Source organism: Sus scrofa, chromosome 1 (genome assembly GCF_054392235.1).
Source record: "Sus scrofa isolate SSC_HxYL_T2T_F1_AM1 chromosome 1, Sscrofa_HxYL_maternal_Yorkshire_Landrace_v2.0, whole genome shotgun sequence".
NCBI lineage: Eukaryota > Metazoa > Chordata > Mammalia > Artiodactyla > Suidae > Sus > Sus scrofa.
This window is the reverse complement of record NC_139383.1, coordinates 113,152,313-113,171,642: the sequence shown is the minus strand read 5'-3', so window position 1 is coordinate 113,171,642 and position 19,330 is coordinate 113,152,313. Positions and strand designations below refer to the sequence as shown.

Sequence of the window (19,330 nt, the reverse complement as noted above, 5' to 3'; positions counted from 1 at the left end):
AGAGAGTTTTTAATAAGTTCCTGTCTTTTCTTGGGAACTTCTTTCAAATGCCATGGAGGCTTTGCAATAATGTATCAGGTATGATCAGGCCCACACATTTGTGGAAACTTGCTATGTAACAGATAAGACATTGAAAAATAGGAAAGGATGAACTGTTTAATCAGTTGTGCTAACATAAGTGATTCATATATAAAAACAGTAAAGTTAGATCTTGACTTCACACTATACACAAATGTCTATTCCAGGTAAAGTCCCCAATGTGAATATACACTATACAACTTTAGAATAAAATATATGAAAATGGCTTAATGATCTTGAAGTAGGAAAGGCTATCTTGGGGAAGACATAAAAAACACAAACCATAATGGAAAATATTGGTAAATTTGACTACACTGAAGTTAACCACTTCTGTACCACAAGAAATAAGTAAAAAGGTAGGCTATAGTGAGAGATATAATATTTGTAATGTACATAATTAATAAAATATTTCAATAATACATAAAGAAATTCTATATTGGGCATTTAAAATATTATACAAGAAGTATAGCTATCCATATCTATAAATTTTTAAAACAAAGTATTGAATTAAAAAAGCAAAATGCTTTTGAAAATTATGTTGATATATGTACTATTACATAGAGTTAAAAACTGGAGTTGTGGCTCAGCAGAAACGAATCCGACTATCATCCATGAGGATGCAAGTTCGATTCCTCGCCTCACTTAGTGGGTTAAGGATCCAGCATTGCTGTGAGCTGTAGTGTAGGTCACAGATGTGGCTCAGATCCCAAGTTGCTGTGGCTGTGGCATAGGCTGGCAGCTACATCTCTGATTTGACCCCTAGCCTGGGAACCTCCATATGCCACAGGTGAGGCTCTAAAAAGACCCCATCCCCCAAAAAAGTCAAAACTTCCTTGCCAAAATATTGTATATAAAATGGATGGCCAATGGGTACTTGCTATATAGCACAGAGAACTCTACCCAATATTCTATGATAACCTATATGGGAGAAGACTCTGAAAAAGAATGGATATGTGTATACGTATAATAATCACTTTGTTGTACAGCAGAAATTATCACAACATTTCAAATCAACCATACTTCAATAAAACTTTTAAAATGAAAAAAAAAAGGCAAAAACAGCTAATGTCTAAATGTCCTTCATTTCAGTATTATCCATCCCTAATATTATCATGAATAACTATAAAAGTTGTTTGAGCAGATCTTCCAAAAAGAGCTTCAGGTCAATGTTCTCCTTCTTACCTTGATAATCCTGTGCTTTCTTTATCTCTTCAACATTTATCAAACCATATAATAATTTTTTGATTTTATGTCTGGCTCTCTGCTAGCCTGAAGTATATATATAGTTTACCCTTGAACAATACAGGTTTGAACTGCATGGGTCCACTTATATGTGGATTTTTTTTTTCAATAAATACATGCTATAGTACTGCAGGCTCTTAGTTGATTGAATCTGTGGATGTGGAACCATGAATATGGAGGAACCACAGATACATAGGTTCAACTCTAAAGTTAATATGTGGATTTTTGACTGCACAAGGGTCAGTGCCTCTGGCCTCTGTGTTGTTCAAGGGCCAACTCTATAATATATAGTAAATGATCACTCAGTCAATAAAAGAGTTCTATTAAAAGACTGAGGGTAGTCATATTTACTGATAATGACTATGTGATGATATGTAATGAGTGAGTGCTTAATGAAAGATACCTAATTTGATATTAGTTAGAAATACAAAAAGGTTAAAAACTCTTTATCCCTAAAATTTACAATATATCTAGAGAGAGAACAGATTAACTGAAAACAATCCATGGAGGTGTATACAAACCCCTTAGTAATTGTTTTGTACTTAGATTTTAACTGTTTTATCTCTGTTTATTTTTCAAAGGACCTGATACTTATTCAGGTTGCTTTCTCACTGTCTTATGTAGAACTTAATAATAAGCTCTTAAAAACTTTGTACATCTGGGAGTTCCTGCTGTGGCACAGTGGGTTAATGATCTGACTTGTCTCTGTGGAGGTGCCGGTTTGATCTCCAGTCTGATGTAGTGGGTAAAGGATCCAGCTTTGCTGCACCTCTGGTGTAGATCGCAGCTCCAGCTTGGATTCCATCTCTGGCCCAGGGAACGTCCATAAGCCATGGGTGCGGCCAAAAAAGGGAAAAAACAAACAAACAAACAAACAAAATAAAACTTTGTTGATCTAAAGGAAATTTGAGGATATTGCACAGATAAAATTAGGGACCAACTGAGGTTAACACACAACGAAATAGCCTAATGAATTTCTTGTTTACCAAATCATAAAAACAAAGGTTCAAAGGAAGAACTCTTCATAAATATTACAACTGTTTTCTGTAATAAGAGTAGCATTTACTTTTCATCACACTTCATGTAGAAATTTTAACTTTTTAGAGGTTTAAAATTTTGATTTTACTTAAACCTCTCTCCTAGTTTGGAAAGAATGATTAACAGAGAGAGTACAGCCAGTATTGTTCAGATTTCATTTTCATTTAATGATTATTGCTAAATTAAATAGTGGACAATTTTCCAATGAAATTAGGACAGTTTTCTCACATTGTTCAAATTTCATTGCTGGATAGCCAAACCCAATTTTATTGATGGATTAACATAAAGATTAATTACTTCTCCAAAACATAAATGAAATTAAAAAGTCAATGTCTATAAATAAAGTTTAATTGTAATAGACATACTCATTTATAACATATTGTCTGTGGCTGCTTCACTGCTACACTAGCAAAGTTGAATAGTTACAACATAGACCTTGAGGCCTGCAAAGCTTAAATTATTTTTAAGCCTGGTCCTCTATTGAAAAGTTTGCTCATCTCTGCTTTAGGCCATATTACACCCTTGAATTAAGGCCGTAAGATACTGCATAACCACAGAAATTTCTCTTTACTTGCTGTTGGATTATGATGAATATAGCAGGTAAACATTTATGAGAAAGAGCTTAGAAAACTTATAAATGAAAGTAGACCTTTTAAAAAGACAGCTATAAGAACATTTGTAGAAAAAAATTGTAAAAAATTAATTTTGAAATAATTTATATTAATTATTGCAATGCATGTTTAAATAAACCTGGCTACTTCCAATGGAATATTAGTGTTTTAAATTGTTATTACCCTCAAGTTTGCTTTACATTATTTGCTAAATTAGTCTGTTTTATACCATGATAGCATTATATTTTCAACTTAGACTAAACTTATTAAATTTTGAATTTTCTTTATTTTGTTTACTATAGATATCGTGTTGAAGGAATAATTCCAGAATCAACATCTAAACTATCTGACTTCCTCTGCAAACCTGAAAACAGAGTTACATGGGACAAATCATTGAAAGTGTGCAATATGGTACAAAAGATTGATTCGGTAATTTGTTTAGTATTGGACTTCTACTGTATTTTTAGTTTTATATCTTATTAATTTGAGTTTATTAAACCTGTGCTATGTGGACACTTTGTATTGTATATATTCAAATCAAGTTGAGATCTTTATAAAGATCTTAAAACTTCCTTCTTTATTAGTTAAGAGTTCAATTCCAATTAGCTTTATTCTGTTTTAAATGAATACCACATTCTGAATCTAGTCGGTTATGAGGACACTGAACTCATGGATTCACCTCCTCCATTAGGTAGGAAAAAAAAGATTAAGTATGCCTTGTTGATGGAAGGTCAGTAGATTTATCTTAGTCGTAATACACTAGATAGCAGGAACATTGACAGTGCATTCTGTAAGGACTTAAGAACAAACAGCATGTGACTTTTTAAAGGGTAAGTGTAAAATGATATTATGAAGGTGGTTGTGGTTTTAGAAACACTTTCAAATACATTATCTCAGAGCTGAAGAGGGAGAATAAAAACAAAAACAAAAATATGGGTAATGGGGTAGAAAGTTAAAAGAGAAGTGAGAGAAAGGAAGATAGAATCCAAGTGGCAAATAGGGCTTAGAAGGAGAGAAAAGTGTAGATCAGGATGAAGTAAGGGTAGAGTGAAAGCTCAGGAGGAGAAAAAAATGAATAAAATGAGAAAGATTGCTGTGTAGTAGAAAGGGAGAAGCAGGAAGAAGATAGGAGTGGGGTGAGGGGTTCTGAGCTTTGGTGCAGCACAGTTTAAGTTTGTTATTTATTACGACTGCTAGACTTTGTGGTATGTATAATTTAAGTAAGCTGTTTTTAAAAATCAAGTGTTTTGTCTATAATAACTTTATTAGAAAGGGGTAGTAAATGTGAATGTTAAAGAATGATGCAGACTTTTTTCTTTCTTTCTTTCTTATTTTTCTTTCTTTTTTTTTTTTTTTTTTTTTTTTTTTGTCTTTTGGGGGCCACACCCATGGCACATGGAGGTTCCCAGGCTAGGGGTCTAATTGGAGCTGTAGCTGCCAGCCTACACCACAGCCACAGCAACGCCAGATCCGAGCCACGTCTGTGACCTATACCACAGCCCACGGCAACACTGGATCCTTAACCCACTGAGCAAGCCCAGGGATCAAACCTGCAACCTCATGGTTCCTAGTTGGATTCGTTTCCACTGCGCCACAATGGGAACTCCGACTTTTTTGATTTCTACAAAAAATTGTGTTTGTAAAATTCCAGATCACTGAGTCTGTGGTTCTTCAAGTCTCCAAGCTGCATTTCACTCATCAAAACAAACAAATGTCCCACGTATCTGCCATCACCTTATCATTTATTTAGAATTCTTTAGGTTAACTTGACCTCCTTTTATTAAACTAATTTTAAAATCTGGGTTGGGGGAGAGATTGTAGAAAAGCCCAGAAAGGTAAAACAGTCTCATCTTGTAGAGAGGCCCTAAAGTTCTGATCCACAAAAAACACATACCCATGACCCTCTTGGGATTTGAACATGGTCCATCACAAATGAAAATCTCAGCATTGGACTATTTCATTCATGATTATATGACACTAATTATACAGTTAGCATTTCAGATATTTCTGCTGTTGCTGCAAGTCAGCTGTAATAATGGAAAGTATATTAGACTTGGCATCAAAAAACTTGAAAACAGATTCAGAGAAATTTTGCAAATTTGCCCAGTGTCACCATAGCCAATGTACAGTAGAATCAGGACTTATACCTAAGCTCTGGATTCCAAATTTGATGCCTTTTCTGGTACCCCACAGTATCTCTGAATCATATTACACTATGAGAATTATTTTACCTTCCTATGAATGTTTGTAGCATTCATTTCCAAGGGTGCATTTTAATTGACTCGTTCACCCCTGTAAGTGAGGAAGGGATTCCTGCTGTAGGGTTATGGGGTTGTTCAAACACCAGCACTAGACAGATGAGATCAATGGCAATTTATTCATCATTAATCGCAGCCTGGGAAAGGAGGATGTTAAGACTTTGTTAAATTAGCATTTGTTGGTAGAGCACAGGGTGAGCCAGGTTCAACAAAAGACCACAAGAGAAATTGAAATAGAGAAGTGTATTACTTGCAAGTCCTGGAGGAAATATACAGCACAGCTCAAGGGCCACACATTGGGAGGTCAAGGCAGGGTGCTGACAGAGAAAGAGATAGGACCTAAGGCACGTGCCTTTATTAGGGTCTATGGGTGGAGTGCTTTGGTTCCTAGGCTAAGGTCAGATTGAGTGATTTGAACCAAAAAAAGCAGGGTTTTGGTAAGCTCCACAGAGTGCCTTATCTAAGGGACTCACAAGGGGAAGGCCAGGGAAGAGGAGGAGACTGTTAGTCACAAGGGCCATTGAGGAAGTCCTGTTAGGAACTTACATTTGCTTGTGATTCTGTGGGCTGTTATCTAGCCTTTGTGCTTACATGAGACGGTTAGTGTCAGTTTCAGGCCCCCACAGGCTGCTTGACCAAATGAAATGGATGCTGAGGTAGCAATATCATGGAGTAGCTTAGCTAAATTCTCAAGAACATACCACGCCATGCATGCAGCATGGGAGTTGCACTCAGGAACAGAGTGAATAACCAGGGATTATGCAAAGCAGGCTTTGTAGTTTCAAGAGGTTGAGGTGACCCCTGATTCCTGCAGGAAGATCTGATTGGTTGTTGGAATAATTCCACAGATAAGCAGGGAACTGAAACCCACTACCCAGGGATAAGTAGGAACTGTGATCCTGATGATAAGGTGGCTTGTTTGGGCAAAGGGTTCTGTCTATGAGAACAGAGCAGGGAGAGGAACTTGCTGTTATACCATTTGTATATGCCAGATGTCAGAGTAGCGCATATATTGGTCTTTAATTTTAGGCCTTCCACCACAGGCTGCTAAATCAATAAATTTTACCTAGCCTATTGTGGAGTAGTAGATACGATAATTGTACTGGGAATCTGGAATCCTGGATTCTAGTTCTGTACATATCTCTAGTTCTACATGTAATTTAATGTTAGGTTTCAATTTCTTAATTTTTTTATTTTCACTTTACAGCACACTCATGGCATATGGAAGTTCCCTGGCTAGGGACTGATCGAAACTATAGCTGTGATCTACTCCACAGCTGCAGCAACACCAGACTCTTTTAACCCACCACACCACGGCAGGAGCACCTAGGCTTTACTTTCTCCATTTAAAAATTCAAAGATGAAATAATATCAAGATTCCTTTCTGAAATTTTTGCACTTATATAAATCCCTTTTAGATATATGATTGCAAACTCTTTCCCCCATTCTGTAGGTGTTTCATTTGTTGACTGTTTCTGTGTGTTTTATTTTGATGTAGTCCCCACTTGTTTATTTTTGCTTTTGCTGCCTTGTACTTTTAATTTATGTCTAATGTTTCTTTAACACTGAATACGTAAGAAGACTTGGTGATAAATTCTTAAAACCTCACAGCCCTGCTTTTTCACAGAGGCCAACCTTATGCAGTGAAATTCTTTGGGGACTAGTACAAAGAATAGATATTAAATAATTGTTGCAATCTTTATGATATGATTTGTTTCAGGACATGTTCATATGTCATACCATTACACAAAGTTTTGCCATGGGCTCGATTTCTCCCCGAGACTTTATCGACTTAGTGTATTTGAAGCACTACGAAGGGAATATGGATGTTATCATTTGTAAGTTGAAACATTTTGCCCACACTTTGGAATTACAATGAGTCATTAATAATTTTTTTTCTTTTAACTAACAGTTTGGAAGAAACAATATTTTCAATTAATTCTTAATTTGTTTATTTACTTAGTGAGACTGGTAAGTACATGTGTAATGTAGATAAGCCTGAAGTTTTACCCAGTTCCAGAAGGGCCATTAACATCATGGTCAATGACTGTGGCACCTCCTGGCCTTTTTGCATCATATACTGTACAGCACTGAGTACAGGTAGATACTTGCAGGCAAAAACTTCACAGCATACATTTTCAAACTACTAAGAAACAAAACTGATCTTTGGACATAGACTTTAATTTTGTTTTGTTTTTTGTTTTTGGGGGTTTTTTTTATTTGTTTGTTTGTTTTGCTTTTTAGGGCCACATCCGCAGTATATGGAGATTCCCAGGCTAGAGATCCAGTGAGAGCTACAGCTGCCGGCCTACGCCACAGCCACAGCAACAGCAACTCAGGATCCAAGCCACATCTGCGACCTACACCACAGCTCATGGCAAGGCCAGATCGTTAACCCACTGAGAGACGCCAGGGATTGAACCCGAAACCTCATGTTTCCTAGTTGGATTCGTTTCCACTGTGCCACAATGGGAACTCCTATACTTTCATATTTGAATTATATCGAATGGGTATACCTAGTAACTTTAGGATAAAGCTCCTGAAGAAAATTTCACTACACGGGTCTCTACATAAATATGCTTATATTTCTTTTAAAAACTGGATGTTTTCATATATCCTTACCCACCCCCCCAAATGTATCACTCTATAAAATGCAAATCTGTAGCCACTTCCTATTTTGCATTATTCACACCCTGAAGATCTTTGGACTTAGAGGACTCGAGATAATTGATGGTGAAGGGGCTTTGTCGGCAATGGCCTAGAGCCCTGTTTTTCTCAATAATTTGATTTCATCTCACTATTCCTACCTGAATAGTTTTCCCTACTGTAAAATACTTGTGGGTGGGGACAGTTAAGTGTTGATAATTATTATTTTCCCCCAAGGCTGCAGTTACTCTGATGTATCTGTAGGACTCTAAGATTCAGAGTCCAGACTAAGTCACAGCTTTACTGATAGCACTCACTCACACAGTTAGCTCTGTTGCCCATACCATGGGGACTGATGGTCATCACTTTCACATAATTGTCTCCCATAATTTTACACAGTTGTCATTTGGTCATCTCATTCTTTAATGAGAGTACATAAAAATTTTTTCACTGCCTATAACACAAAATACTGTCCATTTGAATGATAGAACTATTATTTTCTATATTTTGAAAGCATTCCATTTTTATCTTTTTTTAGTGATCAGAAGGTAGAAGAGAGGTATGGAAGACAAAATCAACAAACAGTTATAATCAGTCATTCAGTGATTCCCTACTGAATTTGCTTTATGCAATTTTCTTTGAATGAGTTTTTCATGAACGCTAATAGTTTTCTTCTTAATGTTTCATTGTTTAGCTTACTATGTACCTTGCTTTGAGCTAAATATTTTGCATGCATTATTTCAACAGTGGGGAAACAAATTCACAGAAATCGTTATTTAGCTAATAAACAGCTCAAGTCTTTCTGATTTTCTAAAATCTGTGCTAACTACCATCCTGATGCCTCACAAAATATCTATAGTTGTTTATGGAGTATAACATTTTTTTAAATAAAGAAGAGTATAATCTATATATTTTAAACAGAGAAAAAATGTGTTAATATCAATTCTAAGAGTACCTTATTGCCGCATAATTTCCTCTGTTAAGATGATGAAACAGGTCATGGAAATGGGAAATTCATTCAACCACATTTGTCTCCTAAGCTAATCCTAAACTACTACTTAATATTGTGTTTCCCACAGAAGTGATTGCTGATGTTAAAAATCGTATAGGAAAATACTCTGACAAGAGCAGGATTCAGCTGCATAGAATAAACAGGATTCAGTTATTTATTTTTTTAGTTTTTAATTTTTCGTCTTTTTGTCCTTTTAGGGCCACACCCGCTGCATATGGAGGTTTACACTGCCTGGAATCAGCAGTGCCAGATCCGAGCCACGTCTGCAACCCACACCACAGCTCACGGCAATGCTGGATCCTCAACCCACTGAGTAAGGCCAGGGATCAAACCCGCAGCCTCATGGTTCCTGGCCAGATTCTCCTCTGCTATGCTATGACGGGAACTCCAAGGATTCAGTTATTTATATAAATATTTAAATATTTTAGGGAATTCTCTGGTGGCTCAGCACGTTAAGGATCTGGTGTTGTCACTGCTGTTGGCGCGGGTTGCTATTGTGGTACAAGTTCAATCCCTGGCCCACAGGCATGACCAATAAATAAATAAATAATTTTAGGAAGAGTGTATATAATTATTGTAAACTTAATGAGATCACATCCCTTCTACCTTCATGTAAAATAAGCAGTTATGCTGTGTAATTCCTAAAATGAAACCTGATTTTTAATTATACATTGAAGTTAGCTACAGGGAATGGACAGAAAAGAGCATTTGAACTATCTTTATTGACAGACCAAATAGCCATATCAAATATTTTAATTTAAAAATGATAAACGAAAAGTCCGTAAACCCACTATCCTAATAAAAGTCTTTTTCTTTGTGATCTCTCCTTCAAATTCCAGAAAGTAATTAAATGATACTTATAACAATTTTTCTTGTATGTGAAAGGTAACAACATTTTTAGAAGTACTAGAATGAAAAAGTTTGAGAGGACAATAGTGATCATACTGGTATTTCTTCATTTTTGACCTGTGTACACGTTCATATGTGCGAATATACACACATATGCATAAAACTAATGTCAATGCTGATGATAAATAAGTTAAACATTTTTAAAAATATGCTACTGGAAACAGAATTTTTTGTCTTTGTGGAATAGATCTCATTTTACTTATTTTTTTAAACCACTTAGCTACTAGTGTGAATTTTCCAGGATGTCCTCCATCTTCAAGTTACATCCGTGGTTACAACCATTGTTGTGGCTATATATGTTCACCTCTGCAAGAGTAAGTGTTATTTCCATATATTTATTTTTGTAACAGTTTTTCTGGCACTGGTCATATATACACAGATATCCCACAATTAACCTTATCCTGATCTTTTATATTTCTCTGTAAGAGTCACTTCTGTGAATTAGTAAGGAGTTTTTTCAAATTAAAGATAAATTTCTCTAGAATTATAATAAACTCATATTTATCAGCAATGAATGCTTTACCTTGAACAAATTCTTTTCAATGGACTACCTACTGAGAACAGATAACCTGCAGAATGAGCCATCCAGTAGGTAAATTCGGACAAAGGAAGATCTGGAGACTGAGTAGAGATGAGTCACTGCCTGCAGGTGGCCAGCCTAGGGATAAATGGTAACATCTAATATTCTCTAAACACGTATATATTAATTCAGTGGATATCATTCCACAAATTCCTTAAGTTTAAATTCTTGCTGAATGAGTTTATATTAAATAAAAAAAATATTGGCACATAGAAACATATGTAAAACTAGATATTGGTCAGATGTATGAGAAAAATATTTAGGTGAAGGAAGTCAAAATAAAATTATATTTAGACCTGTATTCCTTAATATTTGCTCTACTGAATTAGAGAACTAAACGAAATTCACAAATATTTACATTAATGGACATGATCATTGGTGCAGATGATGATGATGTGGCCTTTCTGCTTATCTATCAGTTTTGAATCTATTTCCATAGCAGGAAGGAACAAAACGAGGGAAAGGTTAGCTGCTGGCAGGGACCCTAGTTGGACAGCTATATACCCTAAAGTGTGCCTCCCAGGCAAAGTCCCCTTCTTACACCTAGACAACATTCCCTTTCCACTGCAAAAAACATGAGACAAAAGCTCGTAGATGTCCCACTGAAGATGGGAACTCTGCCTAGCATCCTGCTGGAGAAGGGTACTGACAAAGTCATTCTTTTGCACCTTCTCTTTCCATGCAGCCCATGTTGGAGAACCAACATTTTAACTTATAAAACCTATTATCTGTAGTAAAAGTACTCTCCAATACATATTGAAAAAAGCTTCATTAATTGTGCAAAGCCCTAGTAAACTCAAATAGTGATTTGAGACCATACACAAACTGCTAGTGAATAGTCCAGCCATTCTGAGACAATGTTAAAATAGTCTAAACTCCACACACAGAAGGGTGTAAGAAAATAGACACATGGTTTGTTGGAGCAGTGGTCTTCATACCCCTCTAAGAGAATTTTGTAAAACCGTATATTGCCTTGCACACTTTTAAGTTGATATCAGCAATTTCATAGCATTATATTAAGAGGGTACAGTTGTTATACCATCCTTGTAAGTCCGTCAAATGGAATCTAAATACCAGAACAACTTGAAATCCGCCATTACATTATCAATTTCAAAACATATATAACCTTTAATAATCAGAAAGTTTGTCATTCCTTTACTATTTGATCCCATATTTTCACTTTTTTCCCCTTGCATAATGTTATCCTAAAAGAATATATTTTATTGGAGTTCCCGTCATGGCTCAGTGGTTAATGAATCCGACTAGGAACCATGAGGTTGCATGTTCGATCCCTGGCCTTGCTCAGTGGGTTAAGGATCCAGTGTTGCCATAAGCTGTGGTATATGTCGCAGACATGGCTTGGATCCCATATTGCCGTGGCTCTGGCTTAGGCTGGTGGCTACAGCTCCGATTAGACCCCTAGCCTGGGAACCTCCATATGCCACGTAAGAGGCCCTAGAAAAGGGAAAAAGACAAAAACAAAACAAACAAACAAAAAAAGAATATATTTTATTATCCTTTGGGTTCTTTTATTAATCACCCTATCACACCTCTGCAAAAATAAATAAGTACTTAATTTTTAAATTTTATTTCCTATGGTCCTAAATATTTAATGTTAAAATATGTATGTGTATATTGGTTAAAGGTTATTATTACACAAAATTGATCAAAATAAAAATATCTTACCAAATATGGTACATAGTTGTTAAATACAAAAGCAAATTATTATTGGAAATGCATCTTACATTATCAGCAAAACTTAGCACTTACTCTGTGCCAGACACCATCACCATTACCAAACAATTTATGTGTACCAAATAAGTCAATTATTTGGTCCTCACAATAACCCCATGAAGTAGGTTATGTTTTTACCCCCATTTGGCCAAAAAGAAAATGGAAGCCAAGAGAGATTAAGTAACTTTCTCAAAGTTGCACATAGGTAATAGCAAAGCTTAGCTTCAAAGTATGCAGTTCCAGAGTCCAGACTTGTATCAGTTACACTCATTTAATTGCCCCCCCCAAAAAAAATGAGACAAAAGCTGTGATCTGGATATCCCACCTAATAGAGTGCGATAGCATTTAATATTAAGTCTACTTCTACCTTGCATTTTTATAAACATAAGCATGAGAAACTTTGTTCACATAGATAAATGGGTTAAAATGGAGTATAACTCTAGCACTGGCATTCAATCCCTTGAAATTCTTCAGAGTTATGTACTATAAATTATATATTGACCTATAATCAAAAACTTTTTAATTACTTATCAGCTGACAACTCAATTAGATCCTTAGATTTTATTGAAAGTGACATGACTTGGTACAATTTTATTACCCAGTTATCCATCAATCACCTTCTCAACTCACTTCTAATAGACTGCATTTTTCCTTTGGCATCTGAAAGATTTTTATATGCCAGATTAAAGCACCGTGGTACTATTCAGCATTATTTGAAGCAGGGGTAACAGGTGTCCCTTGATTCTGAAAAGCAGTAGAAGGGTGATATGAACAGGCTGATAGGAAAGGAAAGGCCAGCATCTCCATCAGAGATGTTTTCTCAGATCAGTTTTTTTAAAAAGTACATGGAAGTTAGAGTTTTGAAAATTTATTCCCTATTATTCTTATTCTGTCATAAGCACTATGGGGGCAATCAGTGGTAAATAAAATAAGAATCCTGCTCCCTATAAACTTGTAAAGTCAATAGATAAACTTAAAAATCTTTACATTTTTATATGATTTTTATTTTTTCCATTATAGTTGATTTACAGTGTTCTGTCAATTTCTACTATAGAGCAAACTGATCCAATCTTACATATACACACATTCTTTTTCTCACATTATCCTCCATCATGTTCCATCTCAAGTGACTAGATATAGTTCCCTGTGCTATACAGCAGGGTCTCATTGCTTATCCACTCCAAATGCAATAGCTGGCATCTACTAACCCCAGTCTCCCAATCCATCCCAGTCCCTCTCCCTCCCTCTCCCCCTTGGCAAACACAAGTCTGTTCTCCAAGTCCATGAGTTTCTTTTCTGTGGAAAAGTTCATTTGTGCCATATATTAGATTCCAGATATAAGGGATATCATACAGTATTTGTCTTTCTCTTTCTGACTTACTTCAGTACCACATCTTCTTAATCCATTCATGTGTTGATGGACATTTAGGTTGTTTCCATGTCTTGGCTATTGTGAATAGTGCTGCAATGAACATGTGGGTGCATGTGTCTTTTTCAATGAAAGTTTTGTCTAGAAATATGCCCAAGAGTGGGATTACTGGGTCATATGGTAGTTCTTTATTTAGTTTTCTGAGGTACTTCCATACTGTTTTCCATAGTAGTTGTACCAATTTACATAAAAATTCTTTACATTTTTAACTCTTCCTTTGTTTATAGGAATCCAGCACATTCCAAACTTGTGATGTTTGTCCAGACAGAAATGAGAGGAAAATTGGCCCCATCAGTAATTGAAGCAACCATGCCTTCCAATTTAGTGAGCTTCATTCTCAATGTAAAAGATGGATTAAAGACACACAAAATTCCATCAGGAAGTGGATATCATCATAATGGGCATTCATCATTCCTAAATAAGAAATGAGGCCATTTAAAATCGTGTGTGGCAGTTGCTGCCTTTTACTTCTAAGTTAACATTCACAAATACTGTTACACCATTCTAGACAGTGTTCTTGAACAAATTACTTTGTGAAAATAAGAGCTCATAGTTGTACAAGAAAACAGCATTAAATCTAGTTTTTAATCTCATATAAGAATAATGTTACACTTAATACACTTAATACACCTTTATCGTTCTTAATACACTTTTATCGTTTGATATTTTTCCCCTGGAAAGTGTTCTGCAAAAAGCATCAATAAGAAGCATATACAGTCAGAAGTCAGCATTAATTAAAGATTAAAATATACTTTAAATTTCTTTCACTTAATGCTTCAATTGATTACTGTAGGAAACATTAACATAGCAATTGAGAAGAATTCCATTAAAATGTTTGACAGCTGATGTCTGGAATCTAAAACTGAATTATAAGTCAATTTTTAGTCTGGCCAGAATGCAGTAGCCCAGTCCTCCCAAGTCCTCCCTTATAAAACTAAAAGACCCTGCATGTACCATAACAGACAAGGATAGGAAGACTCCAACATAGGTAGGAAGAAGAAGGCAAACTGGCCAAGGACCTTGGGACTTGAATGTCAGAGCAGTGACTTCTCTGGATTTTCCTATTGCTGTCTGTATATTTGGAAAAAAAGGGCACTGCAGAAGTCTCCAGCCTGGAACTGCTAACAGGCAGATAGGAAAAAACAAAAACAAAAAAAAAACAGTGGGGAGGCTTTAAGAAACAGTCTGCTCCCTTTCTGCTCCTCACCATAGGAGTGTGCACAAAAGCGTACCCCATAGAACACCAGCCAAACATCAACCTAAAAACTGCACCCACCCTACCACATGGTGCCTGTGGGTAAAACAGAGAGTCATCTTCCATCCCACCTCCTCTCTGTCCTGCAGAGACAGGCAGTGGTACTTGGATACCCCCACTGGTGTCAGCAAGGTTGAGCAGGAAGCTCATCTTCCACCTTCCACCCAGCAGAGGTAGAGGTGCTTTGACAGCCCTGTTGGAGTGGTGTTAGTAGGACCCAGTGGAAAAGTGAGCATCCATCCCACCTGGCAGCAACAGAACTTAACCAATTAGCTCAAAAGAAGGCTAGTCACCATTCAGCTTCCCTGATCCCCAGTGTCACTGCTGAGCCTCTGTCCCCACCCGGCAGCAATGTTTTCCCCTCTGTAATGTGTCAAATGGTAGCCTCCAAAAGATCTGTTCTTGTTGGAGTTCCCTTGTGACACAGTTGGTTAAGGATACAGCATCACTGTGGTGGCTCTGGTTGCTGCTGTGGTACAGGTTCAATCCTGGCCCAGGAACTTCTTCCTCATGCCACAGATGTGGCCAAAACAAAAAGGAAAAAAACAATAACCCAAAAGATACGTCCTTGTCAAACTCCTGGAACCTTGAATGTGACCTTATTTGGGAAAAGGATCCTGGCAGATGTAATTAAGTTAAGCACCTCAGAGTGAGATCATCCTGGATTACCTGGGTGGGCCCTAAATCCAGTCACAGGTGTCCCATAAGAGAGGCACAAAGGAGAGACCTGTGGAGAAGAGGAGGTCATGTGAAGGCAGAGGCAGAGATTGGGGCTTTGCAATCACAAGCTAAGGAACACTTCCAGCCACCAGAAGCTGCAAGAGGCTAAGAAGGATTCTCTCCTGGAGCCTTCGGAGGGAGTGTGGCCCTGCCAAAACTTTGATTTCAGACTTCTGGCCTCCAGAAGTATGAGACTAGATTTCTGTTCCTTTAAACCAACTTTGTGGTAATTTGTTACAAGAGCTGTAGGGAACTAATATACCCTCTCTGGTGTTAGCAGGGCTTAGTGGAAATCTGGGCCACCGATCCTCCCTGGCATCAATGGGGTGAAACTAGGTGCTGACACTGGGCCAGTTAGCACTCCACTTCCCTTTCTCCTCCCTGGTGTCCTCAGTGGGGAGGCGAGCTTGGAGGCCACAAGTCTATGTCAATCAGTGCCTTTTTTTGCCAGGAAGGAGAGCCGAACTGCCACTTCACACCTGCAGTGAGTGTCAGTCATGCTCTGCTTTTGCCAGGCCCCTGTGGGAAGCTGAACGTACACACACATTACACTCACCTAGGAGACTACCTGCTGAGATGGCAGGTGCAGTAGGATTCAGGGTCCTTCAGAAAGGAAAGAAGAAATGGGTAAAAAAAAAAAAAAAAAAAAAAAAAAAAAGTCATGTACTGTCCTCAGGAGAACATATTAAATCACATTTGATGGTTGACAAAGGTACAAAAGCAACTTAGTGGAGCAAGGACAGACTTTCAGCAAATGGTGTTATCCAAAAGCCTAACCTTGCACTTCATACAGAAGCGAACTTAACCTGGAACATGGCTTAAATGTAAAACATAAAACTATAAAACTTTAGGGGAAAAAAGCTTCAGAACCTACAGCTAGACAGAGTTCTGACACTGGATACCAAAAGTATAATCTATATAAGAAAAAATGAAAAAAAAAAAAAAAAAGAAAAAATGGTAAACTAATCATCATCAAAATTAAAAATATATGCTCTGGAAAAGACCCTATGAAAATGCATTATGGAAGGTATCATCTATAATAACAAAAATCCCCTATAACGCAAAATAATACTGTCATCCAAATAATATGAAAATTAAAAATAATTTAATAATTCTAATAGTATTTAGATTTTTCCATAAATTGTTTATATAATCTTTCTAATCAAGCAGCTCACCTAATAATTTCAGATATTCAGACATTACTGGAATTAATTTAATTAATGGAATTTTAGCAAAACAAAAATATTTAATCGAATGAAATGCTTATTCCCCTTGCCCCTGAATATCTCAGATCTTATCTAACCATGATGATGGACACATAATGTTAATGAACCAGAACAGTGATTTCTTTTTCTTTCTTTTTTTTTTTTTTTTGTCTTTTTGCCATTTCTTGGGCCGCTCCCGCAGCATATGGAGGTTCCCAGGCTAGGGGTCGAATCGGAGCTGTAGCTGCCAGCCTACGCCAGAGCCATAGCAACGCAGGATCCGAGCCGAGTCTGCGACCTACACCACAGCTCACGGCAACGCCAGATCGTTAACCCACTGAGCAAGGGCAGGGACCGAACCCGCAACCTCATGGTTCCTAGTCGGATTCGTTAACCACTGCGCCACAACGGGAACTCCCAGAACAGTGATTTCTATAGAGATTGCTACATGATTATATCGGTTAAGAAAAATATTTAGTGGAGTTCCCATCGTGGTGCAGTGGAAACGAATCCGACTAGGAACCATGAGGTTGCAGGTTCGATCCCCAGCCTCACTCAGTGGGTTAAAGATCTGGCGTTGCCATGAGCTGTGGTATAGTTTGCAGATGTGGCTCAGATCTGTCGTGGCTGTGGTATAGGCCAGCAGCAACAGCTCTGATTTGCACCCCTTAGCCTGGGAACCTCCATATGCCACAGGTGCGGCCCTAAAAAGCAAAAAAAAAAAAAAAAAAAAGACTTTTGGAGAGAACATAAAATATTGATATTGAGAAGTTTACCGTTTTCATACACGAAGTCTGGGTGTGTGAAGGACAAACTTAATGGTAGTTGGAACCAAGGAGGCTCTTTACATCACTTGATTTGGATTAGCGTGTAGCTTGTCTTTTTGTTCCAGTGTTCCAAGCAGGACAAAGAAAGGTGAAAGCTACAAGATATTTTAGCTGATTTCATCCCTCTTACACAGCTTTGTTGGAAACCCCCCCACATCTCATCAAAGATGTTTACCTCTCATTAGCCAAGAGTGGAGCACATGGCCATCCCTGGCTGCAAAGGCATCTTAAATGTATTCTAGCATCTGTAGTAAAGAAAGCAAAAGTCCCACTGGACAATGCGCAGAAATAAAATATTACAACTTCTACTTATATTCTTTTTTCAAAAAATCAATTAAGCTCTAATATTTACTATGTACCTTGACTCCAGTGTCACACCTAGACATTGATTAAAGAGTCCTGAGAAACAAATATTATACAAGACATTCTGAGGAGTACGAATAAATTTCACAATGTGGAAGGTTTGAAAGTGGCCTTAGCTTTCATACAACATTTTGACAAATTGAGTTTTATAGAGGTGTAGTTAAATTGATGTTTCTAATTTTTAAAAAATCCTCAGAAAAAAAATGGAGAAATGGGTTTAAAAGATTTCTATAGAAAACTAAAGATTAAAAATGTAAATAATGGAAGCAAAACCAAGACTATAGCAGAGTTGACATTTCACTCCCTAATGTAAGATCTTCGAAGTGTTACAAAGTAAACAACAGTATACATAGTTAGATCTCACATGAAGCTAGAAAAAAACTATCAAGACTGTATGAAATATAAAATTAATCCACTATCAACAAAAATGAGCTTCATCCTAAATGTCTTTCATGTCTTGAGATATCATCCAATAACAATAGAACACATTTAGACTCTTAAAATATATAAAAATGGAAGTACATTGAATAAAATATACATTTTTGTCTAATAGGTGGATATTAAAATCAGTATTTGGCCAAATCAAACCAGCTGCTATTATCACCATCATAGAATGAACTGGGGATATAAGGATTAAATCTGAAGTTTTATCAAAAAATGTTTTTATTTACCAGCTATAATGGAAAAAAATAAAAATTATTATATTAAAAATTATTTTGTTTAAAATTTTCTTAAGTCTACATTTTAAAGTTTGACATTAGGGTACAGGGAAAAATAATTTCTCAGTATTGTCAGCTTCTAGACTATACCTGCAAACACTATATTGTACACCTTGAGTACTATGTAATACACAGATCCAAATGGCACATATAATGGTATTAATAACTTCTTTGGGCATAAAATCAGGGAAATATTTTTTAGTTATGTGAATTTCAGAATGAACTTTGATTTAGGATTCATAGTTTTGGCAAATCACAAAAATCCTTTAACTACCAAAATGGCAATCTACAGTAATAATTTTAATAAATTATTTTAAATTTTATTCTCCACTTAAAGGTTGTTTTTGGGACTTAATTTGTTGAACAAAATAAGTTGTTTTTCACTACCACTTATTTTTGCTATCTCTTTATTAAGATGACTTATCATGTATGTTATTGTAAATAATTGAATATCAATTGCCACAATAATGATGTATAATAATCAAAAAACCTCAGGGCAGGGTGTTCCTGTTGTGGCGCAGCAGAAACGAATCTGACTAGTAACCATGAGGTTTTGGTTTCAATTCCTGGCCTCGCTCAATGGTTTAAGGATCTGGCATTGCCATGAGCTGTGGCGGAGGTTGCAGTCATGGCTCGGATTCTGTGTTGCTGCTGCATAGGATGGCGGCTGTAGCTCTGATTCAACCCCTAATCTGGGAACCTCC

General features: G+C 36.6%; 1 protein-coding gene and 1 long non-coding RNA gene across 11 annotated transcripts in view; one reads left to right on the top strand and one right to left on the bottom strand.

The window, feature by feature from the left end:
- Window positions 1–14,130, top strand: part of STARD6 (StAR related lipid transfer domain containing 6) — a 26,056-nt gene extending 11,926 nt beyond the window's left edge. For 7 of the 10 annotated variants that reach the window (XM_084966643.1, XM_013992874.3, XM_084966635.1 and 4 more), the window contains 4 exons: window positions 3,272–3,398; window positions 6,948–7,065; window positions 10,015–10,108; window positions 13,765–14,130. In XM_084966643.1, coding sequence (XP_084822769.1) covers window positions 3,378–3,398; window positions 6,948–7,065; window positions 10,015–10,108; window positions 13,765–13,966 — 435 coding nt within the window. In that variant the 5' untranslated portion in view covers window positions 3,272–3,377 and the 3' untranslated portion in view covers window positions 13,967–14,130. Of the gene's footprint in view, window positions 1–3,271; window positions 3,399–6,947; window positions 7,066–8,411; window positions 8,675–10,014; window positions 10,109–13,764 lie in introns of those variants that run through there. The other 3 variants (XM_084966665.1, XM_084966658.1, XM_084966668.1) reach the window with 2 other exon arrangements.
- On the bottom strand, window positions 13,091–19,330 carry LOC146406300 (uncharacterized). Its single transcript, XR_014809091.1, has 3 exons — window positions 17,720–19,330; window positions 16,069–16,115; window positions 13,091–15,519 (listed from the first exon to the last, which is right to left on the bottom strand). It is a non-coding gene; the product is annotated as an uncharacterized LOC146406300 (long non-coding RNA).